The sequence below is a fragment of the Aethalodelphis obliquidens genome, unplaced genomic scaffold (assembly GCF_003676395.1).
Source record: "Aethalodelphis obliquidens isolate GAN/ISIS:26980383/991018 unplaced genomic scaffold, ASM367639v1 scaffold39, whole genome shotgun sequence".
In the NCBI taxonomy this organism is placed as follows: domain Eukaryota; kingdom Metazoa; phylum Chordata; class Mammalia; order Artiodactyla; family Delphinidae; genus Aethalodelphis; species Aethalodelphis obliquidens.
The window spans coordinates 13,682,377-13,702,949 of NW_020837983.1; the positions used below are offsets into that span (position 1 = coordinate 13,682,377).

The following is a 20,573-nucleotide window of genomic DNA, read 5'->3' on the forward strand; positions in this document are numbered from 1 at the left end:
AAAAGCATAAGCTCTGCAGCTACCTGAGATTTCTAAACCTGGGATTTCATCGCAGAACTGGCCTTCCCGTCTCTGAAAATTGTGAGGAATCAATGGAAGCAAATAAAGGATGAGGTTCCTTGAACAGCTAATTACTAAGAGACACAGAGTTCCCACAGAGCCAAACCTTTGAGAAAGTCATCATTGACTACTAGCATTAATTCCTCCTCTACAAATTCTCCAGGAAACTTACAAATTTCCTTCAGACCAAGGGACAGTGGCTCTTTAGTAAGCCTTTGCCTCCAAGCTAATGGCTACTCTGTCTGCAATTGTGTTTCTTTATCTTAAGCTGTTATTGTTCCATCTTTCACAAGATGAGTAGTTTGCAGGTATGATATCTTGTTGTCCCGTACATCTTTTCTCCTAACAAGTCTTTGTGAGTCCTACAAATAATGCATTTATTTCTAAGCCCCCGCCCCTGGTGGTATGCACCAACTCTGCATTCAGTGACCATCTGGTAACTTGAAATCAGCCACAGTGGGAGTATTTAGCCTTCAGAAATGAGCCGACTCTGTAAATCAGAACTTTTTCCTTTTGAATAGCTGGTTGTTAAATACGTATAAGCACACCACTTCCTATCTATACCCATCACAGAGAATGAAAGGATTAAGTGACTCAACTCTATTCAGCTATCATTACAGTAGTTTATACTCTGATTTGGTACTTCATACTGGAGATAATACCCCAGTATATAGCCCAGATAAAACAACCATTCCACTCATTTCTATTCATTAAACATCCATTGAGTTTCTAGTCAGGCACTACTGATCTAGATAATGAGAATACTAAAATAAATATGACAGTAATTATCCTCAAGGAATTTATAATCTAGCAGGATAGATAGATGGTAGACAAATAGATGATAGATAGATAGATAGATGACAGATGATAGATAAGAGAGAGACAGAGACTGAGACAGAGAGACATGATAAAGGTATAAGAAAGGCATAAATTAGTTTAGGAATACTCAAGGCAGTGATTAATTCTCTTTGAAGGAATTAAAGAGTTTTCTAGCTGGGATTTCATTTGCAGGATACTGTTTACAAAACTAAATCTTAAACTAACCCTCAGTTTTCTGTGGCCTTTTCTCACTGTCTTCTCCCTCCAAAGTAGAGCCCTTAACACAAAATACCTTCTTTAGGAGTCCTATCTAAAGAAAATTATCTATTTACAGGCAGATTTTTACACAGTCAGCATTCAAATCAGACAATGATAAGAACTTTGGCTAGGACAGAGAAAAAATCATCTGGAAATAGCTCCTCAAAAAGCAAGTACCTACAGTTGTGCTACTAACAAAACACAACTTCTACTCTCTTTGAATTATTATATGGAATAAAAATAAGATGATGCAAATGAGAGCATCTTCTTGCTCTTATGATTGTTTCATTTACCACAGTGCCAGGACTCCCTCTGCTCTGTTCTTTTCTCCTCTAGACCCGCCAGACTGATATCAAGAGCCCTGCCCAGAAATTCAGCCCCCCTCTTATCTTCCAAAGATTATGTTTGCCTCAATTTTTTCCTACTTTCGATCTACTCATGTTTTCTCTCTGAATGTGATGTAAATATTCCTCCAAGTACTTCTTGATGGCCTAAATTTTTTTTCTTCAAACGTGAGCTTTCTTGCTTCCCAGTATTTTGCCATAACCAATTCTTGGACTAGAGTTTTAGACAATAAATCGCAGTTTTATGGTGAGATTCAATAAATTGAAGACAAGCAATGCTTAAGGACGTCTCATAGAGGTTCACGTACAAAGCTCAAATGACCTGAGTTGCTGAGATGCTGTAGAGAACTCAAACTAGGAAATTACTTAATCTAAGAACTTGAAATGAGTATATAGGAGAAAATGAAAATTTTATTTTAGAAATCTGAGTTTACTTTTTTCTCAGGAATATTATTATAAAATTTTGATAATAACTTCCCTTGCAGTAGAGCTCTGCTGATGTACTGTTGCTTTCCACTAATGTTAGATAAATAGGGAGAACATTAACTTTTCCAGGCCACTTAAGAACTGTAGGGTCTGGAACATCCCGGAGAACAATAATTTCCCGTAAATTTTTCTGCTTCATGATCTGCTTAATAGTAATGTACAAAACATCAAAATGTTGTCGGGAAAAGCTCCCTCACTGTCGTCCAAGACTTTAATGATCTCCAGTCAGCACAATTTTCAGCTGAGATCCTGTAATCCTATGCAGTAAACCTTCTTTGTTTGTTTCATTAAAGATAATGATGAGCACATCATCCATTGTTCATGTCAGCTGGAAACTAATAGATGCTAATTGTTTAAAGCATTTATTGTATAGTGCCAAAACAATACCAACCATTTCCTAAATAAATGAACTTATTCACATTCGTAACTCATTACCTTGGTATAATAATAATTTAACTGCTTCTGTCTCACTTAAATTATATAACTTTTGTTTTTCATACTTTAGGAAAAGCAAAAAGAATGAACCATTTTAAAAGTAAACTCCCATAGTAGGTCATTTATAACTTCGATTTGGGTTTTTTGTGAATTATATACTTAAAGATGCTATAATCTAAATGTATCCAAAATACGTTCCTCTGAAGTTTTACTTTTAAAACTTTTTCCCATTATTTCTCACTTTCCAAATTTCTCATTCTGTTGATCATGTGTCTGTTTTTAATGGAAGCCTGAGCTATATCCCAAAGGTAAACATGTTAGAAATAGACAGAAAAATGCATTTGGTACAAGCCTTAGGTAGACAACAAAATCATCATCAAACTAGAGCTTTTAGCTAATTTGTAGTTTTCCTTTATTTAAACTATTCCGTTCGGTGTCTTTTTATTTATGACCCGCTGCTTTCGGTGTTGGAAATGAGCAGCTGCTATGCGCTAAGCACACGATTGGGTATTTTGAATATATTATTTCTCTTACTCCTCACAAGAATCCTTAAAATGAAATTTATCCTTATCTTACTGGTACAAAAGCTAAACCTCTGAGTTTAAATTAAATTAAATCTTTGACTCTTAGGTGCTAAGAGACTTACAAAGATAAAGAAGATATTGTTCTGGCTTTTTGGAGCTTTTATTCTAATAGAAGGTTTGAAAACTACCAATAAATATGAATACACTCACACCCACACACAGACACACAGACACACACACCTATAACAAGAGGTAGCATGTGATGAATTATATAAAGGCTTAAAACTATAGTATGTGGAATCTTATCTTTCCTTAAATTTTGCATATCCAAAATTTTAGCTCAGCAAACTAGATTATGTGAGAGGTCTTAGCCAAAGATATGTGCAATGTATATATACCATGTGTGTTTAAAAAAAAAAAATTCTTAAGCCTTAGGCTAACCTGTATGTACCTGTGAATCATAGCAACAGGATCAAAAGTCATGATGACCTGAAAAGACAAAGGCTAGAATATGCAAAGTCAGAATACCAACTACTGAAATACAAAAGTCAAAAAGCAGTTAGGATTCAGAAATGAAGGCAAAGAAAATCAGAAAAGAACCAATCAGGAAGACATGGGATACACAGGTACCAGGTGGCTTTGGATATTAGGATAAAGTACCAGAAGCAAATATTAAAAATGAGGCATCTTCTGTGTCAGCCAAGAAGTGTCATTTATTTCCTGCTGAGATAAAGCTATTCCTTATCCTGCAGTTGAGAATTAGTAGTTCCCTATGAAGCGTTGGAATATGAATGAACCTGTCCAAACGGGCAGGTGAGGCCTGAGAACATACTAGGGGGAAAGTTTGATTTAATATTTTATTTTGCTTTATAAATATATTTTCTGAAATGTGTCTCTTAGGTATATATAGAAATAGGTACATTTTATTATAGCTTAGAGCAGTCTTAAAATAATAAATTTACTCTTGGGTATTTTACCTAATATTTCTTTTGGTAAATATATTCCTGGAATTGATACTAAGCCAGTATTCAGCTACTATCTAATCATCATGATCATCATTGTCATCATTTGTCATTTATTAAACACTTCTTATGTGTCCAATATTGTGCTAAGTGCTTTATGTACATTATTTTATTTAATCCTTGCAGCAAACCTAGGAGATGGGTATGATTGTTGTCCACATTTTAACAGATAAAAAACTGGAACTCAGGATCACAAACCTAATAACTTATGTAGCCAAGATTCATACCAATGATTCAGTCTCACTCCAGAGCATGTGCTTTTCATGATTACATCTACCCTTAGTACTTCCTGAAGTTAAAAGTTGTGGCTTTTCATTTGCATTTAGATGATGTAGTAATCCCATGAGCAAAAGCAAAGAAAAAAATGTAATACCAAAACTGCTTTTCTATTCAATGATAAATTATTTTTAAAGGCATAAATAGCAATATGCTTCTCCTTTTTATTATAAATTCTAAGAATGAGTAAGATAAAGTTCTCCCAATGCAGTGTAGTATTGGGAACAATTTAATAATTTTGAAAAATTTCTTGAAACATCCATTTTTCATATATATATGAAATGTTCAAAAATGGAAATTACTTCCATTTGTGTCTCAACTTGAGATCAAATTTACTTTTAATAAATATCATGGAAAAAATACATATATACATATATCCAACGTTATCTATGCTAGACAGTATATACTGGCTATATATGTGTATATATTATATATATATATATTTTAAATATAATGGTTAACATAGATAATATTGGATCCAACCACTGAAATGCTGTTCTAGGCAATGGCTGAAGACATTGTCATTTAAAGTAAATTGTTTTTGATTTTTTTTTTTTTTTTTCTTTGCGGTGCGCTGGCCTCTCACTGTTGTGGCCTCTCCCGTTGCGGAGCACAGGCTCCGGACGTGCAGGCTCAGCGGCCTTGGCTCACGGGCCCAGCCGCTCCGCGGCATGTGGGATCCTCCCGGACCAGGGCACGAACCCGTGTCTCCTGCATCGGCAGGCAGACTCTCAACCACTGCGCCACCAGGGAAGCCCTAACTGTATTTTTTTTTGATAATTTAGAATTCCAACAAAGTCGAAAGTTAGAGTGGATTAAGAAAGGCCATATCTCACCTAATATAAATATATATTTCTAGGTTAAGGATTTGATTATTAAAATTTTGTGTAGCCTTCAAAATAATTCTTATATTTTACATTTAAAGAAAATGACCAGTTATTAACTCAAAAATATACAACAAGATACTGGGGGATCCTGGGGGAAAAAAAACCAGCTCATTTGAATCTGATCTAATGTTTACGCTACACCCTACTGCCATTCAACTTGTCTTACCAAAATGTTTATATCTAGCTAATATTTTCAGTGAATTGTTGTTCATACAGAACTATTTATTAGGGTAATGATTATTCAAGTCACAGTAAATGGTTTATATAAGATAATCATCTTTCTAATGCTTTATGAAATTTGCCAGTATCTATGATTTAAAAGATCTCCATTGTGAAATTGACGAAGTAAGGATTTTTCACCATTATGTTTAAGAGCATATTTACAAAAAAAAACTAGTCTCTTAACATAGTAATAGCCATCAGGTAGTAATCATACAGTAATAATACTGGCTGCATTATTTTATATTATACCAGACACCACACATGTATTATTTCTAATTTTCAAAACAGCCCTGCAAGGAAGATATTATTTTCCCTATTATTTTATAAACAGTGTTTTAAAGGTGAAATAATTTGCTCAAGTTTACCCAGCTAGCAAGTTTTCCTTACTCCACATTTTTCAGACTTCAAAACCTATTCTTTTTTACATTCCACATGTCATTAACATAAAGCATTTATGAAGGTTTTCAATTTATCAGAATATTTGAACACCCAGAACACCCTGCACCCTGGCAGATGACCATCTGATTATTTCAGTTCCAGAAAGTTTGAACTGTTGTAAATAATAATGATTTTTTCTAGTACTTCTAGGATTCATCAAAATTCCAGCAACCATTCAGAAATTAAACTTGCTCTTTTCTCTTGGCTTTTCTTTAAAAAGTTAGTGTTTTAATAATTAGATTTTATATTATCTCTAGGTTTTCAGTGAAGCATAATGGATTAAAGAGAAAATTGATGCTACTAAAATTGGTTTTTATAAGTTACAATGGCAACTTCATCATACTTTTTTTTCAAATTCAGAAATAAAAAAAATTTTTCTTCCTAATATTAAGCCAAATGTTTATTTCCCAGATTTTACCTAAATGTTCTTCCCTGAGGCCATTCCTGTTGTGAAACTGTTTTAATGGTCTTCATTGGGGTGTGGTAAAAATTCTCTAATTGTCATTGCTAAAAACAAGGGTTTCATATAAACTGAACTTTTCTTTTAGGATAATTGCCATTCACTTTTGTTTTATATGCAACTGAGTGGGGTTTTGCAGTATCCTCTGTGGACAATTAAAGTGCTGAAATAGGAGAAGCGAATAATTGCTTTGTGTGGTAATACTGACAACTTCTGCGTATTTGTCAATCTGTGTTAACAGTATCGATCAGGATGGGATCCTCATAGAGGGGCAGATAATATTTCCACTAAATCTTCGGACAGTGATGTAAGTGATATATCTGCGGTTTCAAGGACTAGTAGTGCTTCTCGTTTCAGCAGCACAAGCTACATGTCTGTCCAATCAGAACGGCCAAGAGGAAATAAGAAAATCAGGTGAGTAAGGGGACTTTAAGCAGGAAGTTCCTCTAAATATATTTTAGAAGATCTTTATTTTTCTTTGGATAAATGTAAAATCTTTTACTTCTAAAAGGTTAATATATATCATTAAGACAATAAGAACTTCTGTACAGATTACTTTTAATTATATTTTGGTCTCCATTTCAAACTTCTTGCACAGAAAAGTTTTACAGAACTTATAGCTATCTTCTTACTAGATTATTTGAAATAATATCATTAGGTATTTTTTCATGTTTGTTATTTAAAAAGTAATTATTTTATTATATCTTTACTGAAATTAAAGTGATGGTTAAGTGAAGACCTGAATTTTTTAATATTCTAAGGAATATGAAAAATCATATTTTAGAGGGGATTTTTCCTAGCTGAATACATTTTAGTAATTCAGAAAACACAAGAACATTACTTTTTTAGTAAGGTGCTCTCCCATCCTCTTGAAACTTTTTATAAATGCATGGAAAAAATTCTCAGTTTCTCAAGAAAATTTATAAATGTAATGTATGTTTTTTAGTGTAATTTTCATTTGTCACCCAACCTGTAGACTTTATGGACACCTGAGCTAAATTAGTCTTTTTTTACTCCTATTGGATCAAAACAAAACAGTAATGGAGAGACCACAATTTTTTCCATGCAACTTTGTAACAGGACAATATGATTTAAAAACAATTATGATTTAAATGTTGCTTACACAGTGCTTCTCTGGTGTACACTGGAGAAAAAGTTTTCAATGCTTAAAAGATGTCATTTTTATTTATGTTTTAGTAGTTATCATTACTTTTCTATTTAATTTTGTATGCACTTTTTCTTGACTTTTTCTTTCTGTTTTGTGTTTATTTGCATGCCTTCAATTTATTTTGCTTTCAAAAGGCCAAAGGGAATAGAAGAGGGAGGGAAAGAAGGGGATAAGCATGAAGAGATAGTTCATGAGGAAGAAGAGGTAAAGGAAGAAAGAATTAATGAGAATGAGAAAGGGAAAGAGATTACAAAAACATGTAATAAGGAGAAAAACAGAGAATCAGGAGACGAGAAAAAAACACAAGATATACCTGAACAAGGGAAAGAAAAAGAACAGTGGAATAAAGAGGATTTGCAAAAGCAATTCTCGCAAGATGATGACAGGTAAAATTTGCTCATTTTCGTAGACATTTCCCATTAGTAATGTCCTTTCTCCTACTCTTAAAAACTATTTTGCCATTTACATTTGGTTTATTTTCTTGTGTTTTATCTATTTAGCTTCTAATGCAACTAATTAATATTAGCAAATTATTACCTAACAGATTGATTTATTAAACAGTCTTTAATTTGTATACCATAGCTCTGAGAGTCTGATTTAATTGGGTTTTTAAGTTCTTTTTGACTAGGTGGATCAAAGGTAAATTTCCCTTTAGTTTTTTTAGCATGAATTACTGTATATCTTCCTCATTTGTAGGGTCAAACCTTTAAAATGAGGTTCTGAAGGGGCTGAAAAAATGTAGCCTGCACTATAAGAAATACTATATACTAGAACTTTTAAAATGAATGGCAAAATAGGTAGCAAAAAGTAAACTTTATTCTGTCTCTGAATAAAGAAAAAAGCAAGTCCCTTGCCTGTCATAGTTATCTGGTGGGGTCTAGTGCAGTTCTGATTCCTGAGGAAGATTGTGGAGTAGGAACAGTGGTCTTTGATACTCTGAGAAGATAGAGGCCTTAGGGCTTATTAGAAGGCAGACATGTTGACTTAGCCCCCTCTAGAAATTCATTCAGCTAGAGAAACTGCCAGAGAAGGAGCTTTGAACAGGGGAAAAGGGAAGAAACATAATCAGCAAGGCATAACAACAACTATGTTTTCATTTTCATAACACAATGCACTAAGTAAATATGAAACCATCTTTACAGTGCTGTACTGAAAGTCATGTCGGCACAAGTCCGCAGTAGACTCCATCCTTCTGCCTGAGGAGATGAGACCTGTCTAGTTACATTTCTCTGAGACTGAGAATTGCAAATCATGTGCAATTTGGAGGAATTTGGTTTTCTAGTAATCCATCCAGACCTTGATTTTGTGCTAGAATGCACATGGCATAATACTCACCCCGATTGTAAGCCAAATTTTGCTTTATTGTATCTAAATCCAATCTCAGTTTGTGCTTTACCCGGACTTAAAGAGAAAGATAATTGGAATAAATATTTACCCCCTGGGTATACAATTCACTGGTCTAATTCTGTGACACTTCACCTTCTGTCTCAGATTGGTATATTTAACTGTATCTGTGATCTATGAAGGTTTCTATGTAACAGACACGAAACCTAAAAGTAAATCTTAAATTAGGCATATTTTGTGATTGGAGTCTAAACTAGTAATTTCAAGTCTATTTCGTTGTTTATCTAACTTTTGATAATTACATTACCTTATTAATGAAGAGCATTTTTCTGGTTTATTTGGCATTGGGTCATTTCATCATTAATTCACAGAGAAAACTTTCCAAGATTTCCTTGGAAAGAGACACAGAGTTTCCTTTCTTCCAAAAGCAGAGCAAAATGTGAGCCTCTAATGTGTTTTCCATTCTATAAACTGTGTAAAGGAGAACACATGAGCCCCTTGGTGTCTGCCTGGAGCCAAAAGCCTATGTTAGCATATCTGGCTTGGTGGGGAAAAGTTTGAAGAAGATTATAACCTTGAGTTCTCGATTTTTTAATATTACTTTCTTCACCATTTTCTTCTTGAAAAGACCACATTATTTTACACAGGAAAGGGAAAGATGGTATATTCCTAGCAATGAGTCATCAAGGCATTGTACTCTGCTTAAGTAACTATAATACTTTCGCAACTGTAAACCTTAGGGGGCCAGGCTGATGTCTCTAGGGAACATATATTCCATATGATGGCAAAAAGTGTCAACTGCAATTATTTGTGAGAAAATGCTGGTGTTGCTAATTAATTATTGCAGCATAGGATCTTGAATTTGCTTTCATTTCTCAGAATAAAATGAACAGTCTTTATTCCAAGAGAAGCTATGTCTGAGTACTGCCAGTAACATTTCGTTTTGGTAGTTGATGAACAGAATCATAGATTGTTTAAATGCCAAAAACAACTTACGTGCTTATACAACATTATTGGAAATAATCTTATTCTATAATGCATCATTGACATTTACTTGTAATCCAAATTTTGTAAAGGAAAAAACTTTTTCTGACTTCAGGGTTTAAGTATCTATAGCAATGCTGGTATACTTAAAATTAACACAGTGACTACAATGAACCAAATCCATTTTAGTTGCTATTTTCATTACAGTAATTGTATCTCATTGTGTGATACAGAATTATGTTGTTTGTGTTATAGTAAGTCTATTAAAGTAAGTCTTCTGAATGTACTAGTAGGAAATGAATAGCAAAAAGTAAATTCAAAAAAGGTCCATTAAATATTTGAATATAATATGTTTTCAAAGTTGATTAATAAATAATACATTCACATTTAGCTATTTATATTTCCACACATGTATATTAGCCTGGTTAAATGCCCCCCTACCATTAATGATTATTTGGTAATCATTTCTAGAAAATCCAAAATTATATTTACCATTTAAAATATTTTTCTCACTCTCTGTACATAGGTATCTGTCTACATTATATCTATCTACATTTGCTGATTACATACCATATATATGTGGTAGGCTGGCCCAGAAAAAAAGTGTTCAGATGTAAGGAGAAATCATTCGTTCAACCAATATTTATTCAGAAAATTTGTCAGGCAATATATACTATGAACTGGGGGATAGAGGTGAAATTAAGCATTTCTAAACTTCTAAGCCTGAGGGTGAAGCAGTTTCTTAGACTTGTGTAGATGGATGTTTAAGGATAGATCCATATCCAGAAAATTTCATCAAGAAACCTAAACTAATTCACAAGGATATTTGATGGAAGAATTTGGCACAAGAAGTGGAGATCTTAAGTAAATCTGCAGTGGAAGATAGAAAAACAAATATTGAACAGTATAGTATTGTCAAAACCAACAACATTTGGTAGCTTTGTGATCAGATTACTCATCCATTCCCCCAGGTTCTGTTCTGGGCATATAAGAAAAAGAAAAAATAATTCAAGAAACTCATTATCTATAAATTTTCATAGATAACCAAATAAGATATACCGAGCCTCAACAGATTGCCTGCTTCTCAGATCCTCTCATATTTTTGTATTACCCAGCTTTCCTTTTAATGGAAATGTTACAGTTTATAATGAATGCACTGCCTAAAAACTTTATGGCTTCATTATTGTAAAACAGGTTCAAGATCTACGCTAAGAGTGAAATATTCACACAAAGATTTGCATTAATGAAGACTACACAGAAAACCTTTTGAGGATTTGTGTGGATCTGATATTTAGCAAATTTTTGTGCTTTACATTCTTACAGAAGAGTCAATTTAAAAATGATTATTTGTAAGGCCAAAATATAAATAAAAAGTTTCAAAAATCAAAAAAAAATTTAGTTCTCAGGCATGTCTATAAACGGTATGGAATTATGTTTTTAAAGAAAACGTTCTTGAGATAGGAAAATGTTTTAAAGGAAAAAGATGGCATCAGTTCAAATGTTCATGAATAGCTGTTTTTAAGACTTAAGCCATCTAAATTATCTAGCAAAAAGTTCTTATAGTCTTTAAAAGGGCAAGCAGAATAATTGTTAATGAAATATTTATTACTGCTAACTTATAGATCAGAGTTACAGATCAGAGTTAAAATGTGATAATACATTTTCCTGACTATGTAATATAACGACGCGTACCACATATTTACTCCTATGTTATAGACCTCCTCTGTTTTATGATTGTGCATAAAAAGGGGACTTTTTAAAAAAACACCAAATATCACTCTTAGAATTTTGATCATGTAAGGACCCAGGAATTTGCATTTTAAAAACAAACCCCCCCCCAAGTGGTTATGACGCTGTCCTTCCTCTCTTTTGGGTTGCTTATATTTCCTAATGAATACTACGGTCAGCTTGTCAATTTGGGGGGAAAAAGGCAGCTGCGCTTTTTGACTGGGATTGTGTTTAATTAGATCAATTTGGGGATTATTGCCATCTTAAAAAATGTTGTCTTCCAATCCATGAGCACAAGGTGTTCCATTTACTTATGTTTACTTTCTCTGGATGATGTTTCATAGTTTTCAGGGAACATATACTTCTTTTTTAAAATTTATTCCAAGTATTTTATTTTTGGTGCTATTTTAAGTGGAATTATTTTATTAATTTCATTTTGAGACTGATCATTGCTAGTATATAGAAACACAATTTATTTTTATAAATTGATCTTGAAACCTGCAACTGTGCTGTATTCATTTATTAGCTCTAAAAGTTTTTAGTTAATTCTTTAGGATATTCTATATGAGATCATGTCATCTGTGAAACAAGATTACTTGATTACTTCCTCCTTTCTGATCTGAATGCCTTTTTATTTCTTTGTCTTGCCTAATTGACCTGGCTAAAACCATCACTACAATGTTAAATAGAAATGCTCATGGAAAGTTCTTAAAAGAAACAGCCTAGTAGAATTACTTTGCATTAGGTCTAAAAGCATTTTTGAGGATGTCTCCTGTGCCACTCATCCATTTTAGAATAGTCTATATGAAACTTTCTTTTAAAATTTTGTGAGCAGCTCTCTTAAAGAATAGATGTATCTACTTCACTGAAAACAAAACAATGTAATCCATTGTATGTTCTCTTTATCTAGTCTATCAGGAAGTTCAAGTTCATAGCCAAAAGACATGATAATTCCATTCAATTTCTTGAACTACATTATATTATAATCATTATATTATATATAATAATTGATATTTTTATTTTTGCCTCTTTTCTGAGGCTTTGCTCCTTTACCTCTATTTTATTACAATTGTGTTATGTAACTTTTTTAAAAAACTGCCTCAAATTGTATATGCTGCTAACTCGGAACAGTTTTCATATAGTATCCTGCCAACCTTTAGAATTCAACACCTTTACGTTCTCTTCTTGAAATGCTCTTTTCTCTGAGCTCTTGTGATTGTACATTCCTTTAGTTCTCTAACCATCTCTCTGATCACCTCTGTCTTCTCTGGGAGCATTCTCTCTGCCCCTTCCATGTTGACATTTTCCAGAATCCCATACTAGGCCTTCTTTTCTTTACGTGTTCTATCTTGATGCTGCCTTCTATTCCGTGGCTTCCAGTAGCATCTGTGTATTGATGGCTTCCAAAACTGTATTTCCAGCCCAGGTTTCTTTCTTAACCATCTGCCAGATCTATCCAGTCCTGTCCTTGCCATCTTCTTGTCTGTCCTGGGGGCGTACCAAACTCAGCATGTAAAATTAAATTCATCATACTGTCACAGAACAGGCAACTACATTTAATAACCCACTCCTCCTTTTGTGCTCTCTTTCTCGGTGGGTGGCACTGGCACCCTCCCATTTGCCCAAACCAGGAACCTAGGCGTCACTCGACTAGTCCTTCTCCACTGAGCATGATTCCCTCCCTCCAATCAAGTCTTATTAATCTTAATGCTTAATTATCTCTGAAGTATTCCATTTCTCCCTAACCCTATATCTACTTCTATAATTTAAGCTATTATCTCTTATGGAGATTAGTTTAGTAGTTTAGTTTCATAGATTAGTTTAGTAGGAAAATCTTGTCTTTTAAAAATAATAGCCCTTAAATCTGAACTCGTTATGCTAATAGCATAAAAACATGAGTAGTCAGTTTTTCTGAAGTTGTTCCTTTGTGAATTGTGTACTTTTAAAAGATGAATTTTATGGGATGTGAATATATCTTTTAAAATGCTCAGAAGTTCTCTGCAAAAAAAAAAAAAAATCTGTAATTGTTGTTGCTTCTTCAGTAACTATTATGAGTGTAGTGGTGATAAAATGCAGATGATATTTTGTTTAAGGTTAAGTTTGTCAAGCATGTCTTTTTTTTCTATTCCAATACTTCTTAAGAGCCACCTTTCCTTAAAATGTTCATGGGGAAGCAGTGTGTTCAAGAAAGCACCAGGTTTTAGTTAAGATGGTAGTAAAAAGGGTTAGGAATGAGTGGTCAGGGGATAGCTTTGTAACAGCGCCACCTGGCGTTGCTTTGCTGCTGGTGTCACCACATTTTCAGAGCGGTCTTTACAGCTAACTCATAATATTTATACTTCAATACCACATCTCTATTCTTTGATATGAAATCGGAGATCAGTGTTAATTAAAATTTACTCCCACATCTTACATAAATTAATAGACTTATTCAAAGAGTAATTGAAAGAGACCTATTCAATTTAATTGACTTTGTAGTGTAATCGTTATTAGCAATTCTGTTAATTTGTATTTCTGTGGTGACTGGTTATTCTATCCTGTTATCACACAGGAAATCTTATTCAGAGATGCCTACCCAGATTCATTTTTACTGATTAATTAATTGCATTCTGTAGAATAGCAATTTAGGATTATATACATTTAAAATGTCCATTAACATTCATTTACATATTAAACTTTTGTTTTCTAGCATTACCACTACTGATTAACCTATAGGTAAATAATGTTTCTATTTACCTATCTGCTATAATGGATACAATTCATTTTTATTTATAACATTGTTAACGTTTATTTCTAACATTTTCCCCACTGGCTGTATGTTAGAGAGTAAAATAAATTTAGTGTGAAAGTAGAGAAATAATTAAATTGGAATGACTTCTACCATACAAAATAATAGCAGTAGAAAAAACTGCTGCAGTAGTTTCCATCATATTCAATATTTATTTTTACAAGCCAAAAAGGACGATTAATTCACAACTGTTATTCTAGACTACATGCAATATTCTGACAGTGACTCCTAATAGAACTACAGGTGTCCCTCAGGATGAACAAATTTAACATATAGAAGTTTGATTTTTATAGAAATAATAAAAATAATATCAAGTTTGAAGTCAAAGGATTCCCGCGCATGAGTATTATTGTGTTAGATACCAGTATATCAGTACAGTGCGGTACTGTATGGTGTGGCTTCATTTTCAAATGCTGATTCTCCATATGGAAAGGGGGAGTCTAATCTTAAGTGATCAAAAGTCAAAAAAAGAAAATCCACAAACACCCATCCTGAGACTTTAGAACCGTAATGACATAATTCCAATCTTTAATTTTTAACCTTATCTTGATTTCAGTCTTTCACATTTACTGGCCCTTTTCCTCACAGGCTCTTGCTTTTATTCCTTTGTGTATATGCTCATGTTGCTTCTGGTGTCTAAAGCATAGTTTCTTTCTTTCTCTTTATGAGTAAAGTATCTGCCCATCCTTCAATATTCAAGTCAAATACAAATTCATCCAAGAGACACCTCCTCTGCTCTTCCTCCGTAATTTATCTAATATTCTTTTACAGTAACAGTTTCTCCTGTGGTGCTCATTTTCCTCCCCTGTGATATAGTTAATTATGTATGCATTTAATCTTCCATTGTTGACCATTAGTTAGCCTTTTGAGGATATGTATTTATCATTTTTATCTTTTTGTTGTCTTACCTCTCAATATCTACAATACCTCACACATAGTAGGCACTCAATAAAAGTTTGTGCATGAATGTGTGAATCAGTGAGATCATAATAAAGCAGTGGAAGTTTAGAGGTGTGAAGAGCTTCTGACATAGTGCAGTACCCAACATGCTCATCTCAATCTTCTCTGACAACAATGACCAAGAGGTCACTTTTTTCCCCAATGGAAAGAAACCTATTTATTTCAGAAGTCAGTGGAATTTACTTCAGAGGAGTTTGTTTTATGACACATATGTATTCCAGTCAGAAAAGATTTAGTTGGTTGGTTGGTTTACTGATTTGATATATGATGAATGATAATCATTATTTTATAGATAAAAATCCTGTATAAAGTCTAACAAGAATGGGAGAAAAACAGACAAGAAAAGATAGCAAAGGGTTCATTAGACAGTATTTGAAGATTAGACGAACTCATACCAGTCTAATGTGTCCCAAAAGAACGGTGTAAAATGAATTCTAAAATCCTATTGAAAGGTGCAAAGATGAGAGAAATGACTTCATTTGGGGATGGCAAAAATAAGAAACTTTGTAGATTAGGCTTCTGAGACTTTCTATCAAAATATTTTGAATAGATGATATGTAGCATTTAATACTGAAGTTATCTGAAGACAACTGCATATTTTCAGGACACTAAGTATTAACCAACTTAATTTTACTATTTCTGTTTATCATGGAGCATGAATTACTACCTTCCATGATGCACCTGTCATGTGCAGAGACTTAGCCTTCCAGCCTGGCACGTTGGGGATTGAGCTGGCTTGCTGTGCAAAGTTGTGAATAAGAACTTCATGCCATGTTACACTGACTCATAGTAAGCATAATGTCACTTATCCTCATCCAGAATTTATTTTTAGTATTATAAGTAATACCTAAGTCCTCCGAAAATATACATGAGAGATATATAGCATGACCGCTAAAACTTAGCTCTGGATTCAGACAAAACTGGGTTGAATCCTAGTTCTGCCAGTTCCTAACAATATAAACTTGGGCAAATAAAAAACACTTTCTTCACCTATATATTGGGGGTAATAATAATAATATTCTTGCAGGGTTGCCATTTAATAAGATTATATCCTGAAAGCTTCTAACATCATTCCTGGCACATGACAAGCATTTGATATATAATAGGGGTTGATAAAGAAAGAAAAGGAGAGGAGATGGAAAATACATTTATGAAATTCTCACTTTTTTAAGCTTTTAGATCTGCATATTTCATAGAAACTTTCCTATAACACTTTGCCAGATGACAATTCAGAATAAGACAGATCCTTCATATGTTTTGTACAAGAGAAAATAATTTCTGAAATGCAAAAAAAGATTTTATTATAAGATCATTTTACAAAGTAATAAATATAGTAGAGATTCTGGAAAATTTTTATGGGATGTGTTTCATAGTTTGAAGTGATGGACCTTTAATGGTCTTGGAGTTAAAATGATTTTATTCCTAAATTGCCTTCGTTTATTCAGCCAATATTTTTGAACATCTTCTATATGCCAGATTCTGTGCTAAAATACTGGTTACCAAGACCTAATTCCTTCCCTCAAAGAGCTTAAAGTCCAGAGGGGAGATAGAGAATTTTAATATGTGATTTGATAATGCTTACCTTTAGTAAAACATTTAGAATAAGTGAACTGAGGCAGGAAGAGACAAGTGATTCTTTCAGCATTATCCAGGATAGGAAAACAATGTCAGAAGAAAATCCACAATTTCTTATAAGCCACTAACCATTCAAAGTCTTTCTGAATTAATAGCTTAAGAACATATTTGAAGTTTGTCAAATAGTTGTCTTAGCTCCGATGCAAACCAAGCATAAAGCTTTTTAAAAATCTTTTAAAAAATACAATAATTAAAACATTATATATTATTTTTCACTTGAGTCTCCTAGGTTCTCCTCCTTAGTTGTTTGTTTTTTAATCTTCCTGCTATGTAAATCTGAAAGGGTCTGTCTCTAGCTAAAATCAGTCAGCAATGTACGAATATGAAGTGTGAATACTTAGAAATATAAAAACAAATCTTTTGAATCAATGCTTTCCAAGTGTATTTCCAGAAATTCCCATGAACTGATGATTAAAAATAACTGGTTTTAAGGTCAATAAATTTGTACTACACATGCTGTCCTTATCTTCGAGATTCATAGTATACATCAGCATTCTGAGAAGTTCTGCAAAAAAGTTGTGTTTAAGCCAGCATTCCCCAAACTTTATGATGGACTATTTTAATGTAATGTTTTCAAAATGTATTTGGGAAGTGTGCTTTGATCTCAATGACATGCTTTAATTTTTCATTTCTAACTTTGGCTTTCATTCTCTCCGTGAAATAAATATTTTAATTTTTGCTGAGCTTAAGCATAGAATTATGGTACAAAACTTGGGATTGCCCAGAAGAGATCCTTGGAGCTGCGAAAACTTACTATAAGGATTGATCTTGTCCCTAAAGAAGCAGACAGGTGGGACTAGGAAAAGAATTGTAAAATCAAATAGGAATTAGCAAATCCAACAAAAAGGAGAAGTACTATCCAAGGAATATGGATAAGATTTATCTTTCAAGTAATGGCAATAAGAGAGGGGATACATAGAAATAGCTTATATATTTCAGCAAATATCATGAACATTGATCATTTTGCTGACTTTTCATGTATATTTTAAAGTTTAATTCACTCTATTGTTTAGGGAATCACTTCAAATAAAGCACTTAAGCGGCAATGTAAAGAGATGGAGTTGATGAGTGGCCCATTTTATATCTTTTTTATCCTTTTCTATACTTGCAATAACACATTTGCTTGGAACCATTATTTTCAGAGAGGAAAGGAGATTACAGGTGTAGAGCTTTATTTATGTCATATATACGCATGTGTGTATATATATGTATGTGGGTGTGTATCTACATGCCATGCTCTAATCTAGCACACACTTAGTAAAAGTCTCCCAATTTCCCTCTATATGAATTACTTCATCTTACTCTAACTTGATGCCTTCTTATTTCTAATTTTCTAGACTCCCAGAGTTGGTTTTACATTGTTATTTAATGGTCATGTAGTGCATGATTCCCATATCCAGTATTTTAGCACGTCATTAAGCTTTAGTATTTCTGCCATTAATTGGTATACATACTCTTCATTAAAAGAATTAAGCCTATACATTTTATAGAATAAACAACAACCTTCTCTTTATGTTTAAGGATATATAAAATATTCATCAAGGCCTATCAATATAATAATCAGTAAATACTATAAGGGACATATTTATGTACTCGTTAATTTAATTATAGCTACTTCATTGTGCTAGTATACTTTCGAAGTCTCCACCACTTTATTGTTATATTGTTTTAACAAATAATGCTAGTATCATATTTGTAGAGTGCTTTATTGGTTAAAAACTGATTTTATATATCATATATATATCCAAATATGATATATATAAGTATATAATATAGTATGTTGATACATTATATACTTTAATATTATATGTATACATTATTTATATGTTATGTACACATTATTTATATATCATATATACATATGTATATAGGATGAGGTTTTAACAGTAAACTTGAGAGGTTGACAGAGAGGTTTTTACTCTTTACATTTTGAGATGAGGATTCTCCTGGTTTAAGGTTCTGATCTGCTCTAATAAAATAAATTTAAAATTTGGGTTCAATCTGTACAAGTGGTTATCACTATAAAAATGAAAGGAAACTTTGATTTAGGCGTGCTGCTCTCAGATATTTAGGCGGTATTGAAATTTTAGCTTCATGGGAGCAGTGTCTCCATCTGTTCTGGCAGTGCTGTATCCCCAGTCTCCAGTCCCTAGTGTAGGCCCTCAACAAATACTTGTTGAAGAATGAATGGATCAACGAATGCCTAATTATTTCAGTATTTTTTAAAAATGTGTTTTTTGTTAAAACAGCTGAAAGGCAATGAATAAGAAAGACAATTCTAAAGAATATTTTAAAATATCAAATAATTAGATAAAATTAAGCGCCTTTTCCCACTATTCCTTTAACCACTATGAAATATTATAATCATCATATTCCTCTGCTTAATTACAATTTTTCTTTTTAGTGATTCACAAAATCTTAATGTAGAGCTTCTCTTTCATAGCTGGGCTATAATACACAGAAAGCCACACATCATTATTGGAAGAGACTTTAGAAGTTATCTAGTACTCTGAACTTAGGAAGGAATCCTCCTGTATCCGTGGTTCCCAAACCAAGCTCATAAACATATCACTAGGAGAGCTTTTTAAAAACATAATTCTGTACCCTTGACATGAGCATTCTATTCCAGTATATCTAGATGTGATGACCAGTAACCCTATACAATATCATTAATGGTTGATTATCTAATCTGCCTGAAGAATTCAGAACTATCTAACCTTATAAGGCAGCATTATATTCTTAGACATCTGTAACTACCAGAAAGACTTTCCTTAATTGAGCCAAAACCTACCTGCCTCTAACTTTAAAAAAATGTTCAATGTCTTAATTTGGAGAGTGATTATAGAAGTATTTACTTTATAATTATTCTTTAATCAAACGTATGTCTTATGCACTCCTTTGTATTTATATTTCACAACTTTAAGAACATGAAAACAGAATTAAAAGAGGGAGTTGTGTCAGGGATTATCATCTCAGAAATGAACCAAGTTATATTTAATCCACTGGTTTTATATATAGATACACTATATATATATATATATATATATGAATATATAAATATAATCTAATAATAGAATATATAAATATAATCTATAACCAGTGGGATATACATAACCAGCGTTGTATATAAATATATATGCATATGATAATTCTTCTTTGGTGCAGTTCTTCATGTTTTTTATAGATCTTTTATGCTCCAACCCTAGACTGCTGATCTCAAATTATGTGGGTTTTTTTTTTTTCAATACAACAAACTATTCCCACTATCAAATTTTATTGAGGGCTACTAAAAGATGTTTAAGCAATTCATTGCTTTTTTTTAAATCCACAGTTTTTAGTCTTTTACCACAGTATAAAATGGGATAATGAAATAATAGCTCCTTTATTTAAAAAAAATAAAACTAACCACAAATAAGGGAAATGTCAAATCATGATCTATTTGGTAGATACATTGTTATTCAGCTTGTGTAGTTAAGTTAGTAAACCTAGATTATTAAATATCTAAATTTGTCTCTAACAAATACATTGTTCTGATATTAGAATTCCTAGTTTATGTCAAATTTTATTTCTACATGGAAAGTAATTTTCATGTTCTCCAAGTGTGTTTAAAATATTCTTACTGTTGTTTTAAAATTATTATTTACCTTTAAAACAAAAACAGCACATATCTAAGTGAAATTCTGTTTGGGCATTTTAAATGGGTTTTTTTCCCAGGATAAATGTTTGCCATGTTCC

General features: G+C 32.7%; 1 protein-coding gene across 2 annotated transcripts in view; it reads left to right on the forward strand.

Moving 5' to 3' along the window:
- RIMS2 (regulating synaptic membrane exocytosis 2) overlaps positions 1-20,573 on the forward strand; it is a 566,417-nt gene that overhangs the window by 434,299 nt on the left and 111,545 nt on the right. For both annotated transcript variants that reach the window (XM_027131585.1, XM_027131586.1), the window contains one exon: positions 6,473-6,645. In XM_027131585.1, coding sequence (XP_026987386.1) covers positions 6,473-6,645 — 173 coding nt within the window. The remainder of the gene's footprint in view (positions 1-6,472; positions 6,646-20,573) is intronic.